This window comes from Euphorbia lathyris, chromosome 3 (assembly GCF_963576675.1).
Source record: "Euphorbia lathyris chromosome 3, ddEupLath1.1, whole genome shotgun sequence".
NCBI classification, from domain to species: domain Eukaryota; kingdom Viridiplantae; phylum Streptophyta; class Magnoliopsida; order Malpighiales; family Euphorbiaceae; genus Euphorbia; species Euphorbia lathyris.
Window position 1 is genome coordinate 107,804,483 of NC_088912.1, and position 7,779 is coordinate 107,812,261.

Below are 7,779 nucleotides of genomic sequence, written 5' to 3' on the forward strand. Positions count from 1 at the left end.
CTGTTCAAATAAGTATAATAGTTTTAGATTTGTTAAGACATGTGATTTCAATTTTGTCATGTAATATGGACATATTACGTCAACTGTTCGATATGTTCCTCTTTGGCTGAAGTGTACAAGGAAGCCTCTTGTTGGTTGGATGGTTATCTAACCTATTATAGATATTCTTTCCATGTCTAATTATTAATGAGCAATTTTTCCCTCTTATTGAATCTGTTGTGATCCTTGAAGGAGTCATTATAAATCTCTAACGTCACCTTGTAATTCTAGGACTGATTCACTTGTCCTTAGTGTTAAAGGAAGGCGTTGACCTTTTCTTTTTTGAGATAGTGATAATTAAGAGATCAGCAAGCTGTCTCTTTTCCTCATTTGTTCCTTGAGTTGAAGATACAATTTTAACACTACTAAAAAAATAAAATTATGTAAAAACCTGAGTCCTGTTTGCTGAATCCTTGAATATTATGTTGGGCTTGTGGAGACTAATATATATAGGCCCAACTTCGGTAGCCCCTGTTGGGCCATCGGCCCAAAAATTTTTTTTTGGGCGATTAGGGTTTCAGACGGTTAGGGTTTCAGGAGTATATATGTAACCTCTTTCTCTGTAATCCGTATCTCATTCATTATAGTGAAATATCCTGACTTGGTAGTGCCCCCAGACGTAGTCATTCTAATCGAGTGGCGAACTGGATTAACAATTCTTGTGTGTTTGCTTATTTTTCGTTTATCGTAATTTCAATTATTTCAGCCAACATTGATATACTTAATTTCACTCATTTATTGTTATTATTATATTTTCATTTGTTGAATTCAAGGGTTCAATGTGTATCATAAGCACATTGCTAGGGTCTAATGTAACAAAGTAAAAGTTTGATGACTCAGCAGATAGAAACAAAAATCTGGGGCTTGATATTGGTTTTTCTGCAATCCAAATTATGGGGAAGGGGGAGTTGATCCTTCATTGATGGTCGCATATCTCATTCTGGTGGAAAAAGAAAAAATATTCATATTTTGCTGCTCCCATATCATTTAAGGAAACATATTGATAACTTGCAAACTCAGCATAGTTTCAAGAGTTTAGTTGGTCATGATTCTCTAATTGGGTTCACCTTATATAATTTGATTTGCTTTCAATTCAGGTTTGCAATTTCTTAGTGGGTCTATTCTTCCTGAACATGATAGATATTTTTGGAGTTATTCCAGCGTATAGTGGCTTTGGGAGTGTATATTGAAATGTCACTAAACCCCAAAAAAACAAAAAACCCAGCCAATGACAAGTAGTAATAAACCATCTCCAAACAAGCAGGACATGAACCAACAAGTTGCATATAAAACTCCTTGCACTTTTCTTTTCTAATCTTAATATATATCTTGGTGATCATTATTGCTAGGTTTACCAGCCTTGGACTACCCACTCGAGTTCCATTCTTGGGACGGGCTGTAAAAGTCACCAAGTAACCCTCACAGGCAGAGTTGATATTGGGAAAAATTATTTTGAAAAAAAAATTGGCTAGGCAACTTAATGGAAATAGAAAAAAACCGAACAAAAAGTTTATGTGCAACATAGGTTGTTACTAGCACATGTCCATTGAGCATTAACTAATAAAGTTTTAAATGTACTTTTTTTTTAAATTGCTCATCGAATCTAGAAAGAAGAGCGATCTTCGACCTTTCTTATTGTTGTAGAATAGGTCTACTATTTCCTGATTCCATGTGAATGGTTCTATATGAACTTAATCTCTCTCTTCATTCTTCTTGAATTGTCCCCCTTAGAGGAGCAGGACCCTAGAGTTGAGAGATGCAACGAACCAGCATAAAAAATACGTAGAGTCCCATCTCTCTCTTCATTCTGAACATCAGAGTTGGTTTTTGAACAGGGAATGAGTATTGAAGGGTCTGATTAGCAAGCTCGGTGATGAGGAGGATGTAGAGTCAGTGTCACACGTTCCAACAACAAAACAATAGTTGAATCTCCTTCTTGAACAGGAGGAAATGTTTTGGCCGCAGTGGGCAAAGGTGTTTTGGCTTACGGGTGGTGACCTCATTACAAAATTTTATCACTCTTGCATTAAAGCAAGACGGAAATAGAACCTTATTACGGCTCTCACGGATGACGAAAAGAGGGTGATTGAGGACCTAGTGGAGTTGAGTAATCATGTTCGTAATTATTTTCATACTTTGTTTGCTCCGCCTTCTATTAATTTTTCTGATACATTAATTTATCCCAATCTATTTCCGATAATATGAATCATGGTCTTGTTGCCCCCTTTTACTTATGAAGAATTTAAGACTACAGTGTTTTAGATGCAACATGATAAATCCCCGAGGCCTGATAGACTCAATTCTGGATTTTATCACCATTTTTGGCATTGCATTGGTCCCGATTTCTTTAGTGCTTGTTCGGGTTAGCTAGGGAGGTGTGAACTTCCTGCTAATTTAAATGATACCATTGTTGTTTTAGTCCCAAAATGTAAGGCTCCAGATTCAATTAAAGACCTGAAACTCATCTCGCTTTGTAATGTGTTGTATTGTTTTAGTTAGTTGTATCTCTTATTTGTATCATCATTGCTTTCTCTAATGCCAGACACGTGTAGGTTGATAGGTGAGGTTGTTATCGTGTTTTGTCCTTTTGTTTGTGTGCTGACCTTATCCATTTTGTTTGAAATTCCTCTTATGTTTTCTAAGTTATTTTGTTGTTTAGAGTAGAAAAACTATGTATGGATTCCCAATTAATTCAATAAGATTCTACATCATTTTTTCCATCTATCTTAGCTTGTAGAGCTTCTACAAGAGATTCTCTAATTTTAGTTTTCGCCTGAATTCTTATAGGTGCCGTTTGGTAAGATGTAATGTAATGGAATGACCATTACATTGAAGACTCATTACCATGTTTAGTTGCATGTTACAATTTTATTGTAATGGAATGAGAAAACCTTGAGTTAAATTTTGTTGAAGAAATCTTGTAATCCCCATTATATAGAAAAATGACTTGAATTCTCATTACATTGTCATCTAACCTCTCATTTCTCAAATCTCACATCTCATTCTTGTAAAAAACGCAAAAAATAGAAAAACATGAAAATTGAAAACGAGAAAAATGCAAAAAAAAAAAAAAAACCCGAAAAAATGCGAAAAATGAAAAAAATGAGAAAATGAGAAAATAGAAAAACCGTGAAAAATGTTGAAAATGGAAATTAAAAGAAACGAGAAAAATGTAAAATAATATGAAAAGGCGAAAAACTATATATTCATTTATTGATTTCGGTTAATCTAATTTTGTATTAGATTTGGATTTGATTTTTCACATTTTTCATGTTTTTCGTTGATTTTAATTATATAAATAAAATTTTATGATTGCATTTAATTAGGAAAATATAAGTGTTGTAATGGTTATTACATTACATCATAGAGTAGGTAAACTAAATGGTGTTAGCATGGAGTTCAAAGTTTAATTGACTTGTTCTCATGGTGTTACATATCTCAGAGTCTTTGTTATCCTCTTTTCTCCTCATGTTTACCTTTTTAGATTAAAAATGAGAGTTCTGGGTTTGGTTACATACTTCGTGTTTGATTTACCAACAACAACATCATAGAGTAGGTAAACTAAATGGACCTCTTAAGGGTAACAGAATGCTATTAAAAAAGGAACTCATAAACACATCGTAATAATTACATGTACATAACATGTATTCATTTATTATTCTTTACTGTTATATTTTTCTACCACACCAACTGGACTAAAACCTTCAACTAAAATGGAAAAACTTGTCGTCCACAGGTGTCTATACTTGTAAACTATAACAAAAACTTTTTTCCTGTATTTCTAATATTTTCATTACTGGATATATTATTATTATGTCCATCAATGGGCTCAAACTCCATTTCCGGGTTTATAAAAATGGGAGTAAGGATAGTTGTAGTCCTGGTCCGGATAAAAAGCTTTTCGGAGTTTATTATATTTACGAAGATCAAAATTATGAATTTCCATAAGTTTCTTCTGCTTTGTCTTTAATCGGCGCTGAAAATAGCCCTCAAACGAAGGCTCAATGCAGGTTCTCAAGAAGAACATATATGCAAGGCCAAAGTGAATAGAGGTTACAAAATAACAAATAGGTTCCATAACATCCCAGCTGAGTTCCCAAAATGTTAGCCTCATGAACCCAAGTGTTTGAACCATTAAGAACCCAAGTCCACAATATAGCTCTACTCGAACCTGTGCTCGAGCCTTTTTGTCTATCATGGCCTTTTGCAGCTCCATTTCTTTCAATTGCTCCCTTTTTGAGTTATCAGGACATACTATTGACTGGGTAATTATGTTCTGAATTGATTTAGCCACCTGTCAAACATAGAAAATAAAATGTTTTAATGGGGTTAATCAGAATAGCACAATTTTATACTTGTTTGTTTGTTAGGAGGGAATCAAGTGCACGTAAGAGGATTGCATGAAAGCCACTTGCAGCCTTTTATTAGATATGAGATAAGGACTAACTACAACATGTCATTCTAATAATTGATGGCTCTTTTCTGTTGAAACATGTTAGTTTCTAAGTTTAATATATTTTTAATCTCAGAAAAATTGACTGTCAATTTATTTCAAGTAATCTATTAGTTCAGGGAAAATGTATTAAACTAGATTTAAAGGTTTTGCGGAAATATCAATTTAGGCTTCACGTAGAAAATAGCACTAATGCAGGTTTAACATTTAAAAGAGAGTACCAATTTAGGCTCCATAACAAAATGTGAAACGTCATTCATATTAATCCGTTAAGTTCTGGCTTCTATTCATATACAATTGAAAGATCTTAATAGAATAATATGAATAACGGGTCAAGTTTTTCTATCAAGATCTAAATTGGTACATTTTTTTTAAACGTTAAACATATATTTATGTTATTTTGTACATGGAGCCTAAATTTATGCTTTCCTAAAAACTTTAAGCCTATTTTGATACCTTATCCCTGGTGAAGAACGAATTAAGCCTAGTTCCTAGTATTAATACTTATATCTACTTTTAAAAAATAAATTTCATCTTTATCCAAAAAAAAATCCACTTGTGCATGTGTCAGTTTCTAAAAATTTGTCATTATATTTGTGGTTTTAAAACAGATATCTCTGCAGAATCCCAACCACCAGTGCTCTGCTCGGCCAATATTGTATGTCTAAGTCGAACCTATTATGCATGCCTACTTATTTTCTTCTTCTGCCTTTCTCCGGCAGAACCATCACTCATATGATTAATTGAATCACAAAATCCAATTGATATCACCGTTAAAATTAAGAACATGTAAATTAAAAATCGAAACAAAACAATAACCAGTTATACCTGCTCCGGGCGGAGGAACACAATACTCCCAAGAACGATCACATTTCCACACTGATCCAACGTCTTAGCAAACTCAACACCTTCTATTTCGTTTCCACACTCCTCAACACAGATCTGAACGAACTCATGATATTGAATTGAGGTTTCCCCAATCTGCCTAAGCTTCAATTTCAGTTTCTCCATCTGAGACAGCCTCAAGATTTTCCTAGCTTCTTCAACTGATATTCTGAAACAATTTAGATCTGTAGCCTCTGATTCCTTCGCGGGAGGCGAAAGAGCTAGTCCATCGAAGCAGATTCCATCTCCAGTGATGCTTTTGAGTCTCTCGTTCAGCTTCTCCCTGATAGGCATGGAAAGGAACTTAGGCAGCTGGTTAATTGATCTCCGGTGAAGGAAACGACGGAAAAATCCTCTCTGTGAGGATTCCGGCGGGTTGAGATACTCTTTGTGGAAGTTTGATTTGGCTGCATTTGGGGGTACTGTGGGTTTTAATGAGGCAGGGGAAGAGATTGGAGAATGTTGAAGAGACACTGCCGTGTAACTTCCTGAGAGATGCTTCGAGAACAATTTACGAAGGGCCATTGATGAAGATGAAGAAGAAGAAGCAGAGGGCTGAGTTTGAGAGGTTGAAACTTTTTTGGATGAGCTGATGGAGAAAGAGGGAGGCTGAAACGGTCTTTTATAAGGTAGAAATATGAAATGCAGCAGAGAATCTTTCATTTTCAATTTCAAGATAAATGTTTTTATTCTTTTTTAGGGTCAGGTGAGAAGAATCAGTCCAGTTATGACGTTATATTTCAACATCGTCCTTTTGTTCCTTAACCATTGAGTGATACCACTAAATTACTTTATTTTTATTGATTAGGATTCAATTTTTTCAATTTTTAGATGGATCATTTATTTAATTTATACTATGTTAAATTTGTAATATTTTTTATTTTATTATTGATTTTTAACACATAAGCGCTATGTAAAAGGACGGATACGAGTAATTAAAAAATAAACGGATAAGGGTTTGAGATTTACACTATTCGCAAGTACTCTATCCGTTACCAGTATGAATCAAGCGGTGAAATGGAAAGTTACCATCATATAGTAGTATTTGATTGGGCGATGTACTTCACGCGTAGTTATATTCATAGGGTTTGTAGGTTCTGATTAGGGATGACAACTGGTACTGTATCCATGGGTACCCAAAACTACCAGATTATAATGAGACTATTCGTACCCTATATAAAAGTGTATGAAACGAGTATGAGACAAATATGAGAATACCCACAGGATACCCGTTATAAATCTTTTATATATTAAAAAATATTATTGCTTTTTAGATGTAAGATATGAGATTCAAACCCCAACTTTTTGTTTTTTAACAATTGAATGATATCAATAAACATACTTTATTTTTATTGATTAAGGTTCAATTTGTCCAACTTTTAGCTTGATGATTATTAAATTTATATTTGTTGAATTTGTAATATTTTTTGTTTTATTTATTGATTCTTAACGGGTAAGGGTATCCCAAATTAAATATGACGAGTATGAGATGCAAAAAAGTTACCCATTAGAAAAATGTGACTAGTACAGATAATTAAAAAAAATAAACGGGTAAGAGTTTGAAATTGACACTACCTCTGGGTAGTTAAGTGCTGGCATCCCTAGTTCTGATACACAGGCACAATTGACCATAAGCTTTCGGTGAGGAAAAGATGAAGATACCCTTACCAGATACCACCTTCCTCGAATATACATGGAATAAGAAAAGGACAAGCAAACTTAAATTTTTTGATATAAGATTGAAACTTGATTTAAATCTAAATCTATTTTATTCTTATATAATAAAAACCTTGATTTACAATTATTTAAATATTAGATTGTACCTTTTTATTTTAATGAGAATTGTACAGTTACGTGGCACGCCCCGCGTGAAGTGTTCTACGCCCCGTGTGGCCTGTAATTCCAATTCTTCCTTTGTTCGTGAGATAATCCCGTACCTGCAAAATACGACTACGAACACCGAAGTTACTTGATGTTTTATTTTTGTGAAATTAATCAAAAGTAAAGGAAATTCTTAAAAGTATAAGTTTTATTTTTATTTTATTATTTATTTGAAAGCACACTTATTTTTGTAATTAAACTTAATTATTAGCTCAAAAATAAACCGTAAAGTACGCTAAAAGATAGGGACAAAATGTCCATATCAACCTCCTCGGACTTTAAAGTTTCACTTGTCCTCAAGTAAAGAAACTCGAAAGACAAGGGATTGAGACAATTAAGAAGCAAACCCCCGATTGGTTTAACCAAGTGCATGATTTCACAACCAAGGTTTTATGAAAAGTTTTCAATGAGCACCTAGGTAAGCGGACGAGCGACCATAACTTATTCGAAATCTCCATGGTCAAACTTAATAGGCAATATTAACGGGGATTGATTATCCTTTGAGAACTTAATTGTAACTC

The 7,779-nt window shown here is 33.8% G+C and overlaps 1 protein-coding gene across 1 annotated transcript; it reads right to left on the reverse strand.

Annotated features, from left to right (window-relative positions):
- Window positions 1–3,618: 3,618 nt before the first annotated feature.
- LOC136224291 (calcium uniporter protein 4, mitochondrial-like) lies at window positions 3,619–5,958 on the reverse strand. The gene is made up of 2 exons (XM_066012581.1): window positions 5,321–5,958; window positions 3,619–4,333 (listed from the first exon to the last, which is right to left on the reverse strand). The coding sequence occupies exons 1-2, from the start codon at window positions 5,900–5,902 to the stop codon at window positions 3,869–3,871; spliced, it is 1,047 nt and encodes a 348-aa protein (XP_065868653.1). The 5' UTR covers window positions 5,903–5,958; the 3' UTR covers window positions 3,619–3,868.
- Window positions 5,959–7,779: the final 1,821 nt, after the last annotated feature.

What these genes read in the sequence shown, in the direction of transcription:
- LOC136224291 (XM_066012581.1), bottom strand. Translation starts at nt 5,902, where the DNA reads ATGGCCCTTCGTAAATTGTTCTCGAAGCATCTCTCAGGAAGTTACACG. An exon ending in TGTTCCTCCGCCCGGAGCAG is followed by an intron (nt 4,334 to 5,320) that starts GTATAACTGGTT and finishes TATGTTTGACAG; the next exon opens with GTGGCTAAATCAATTCAGAA.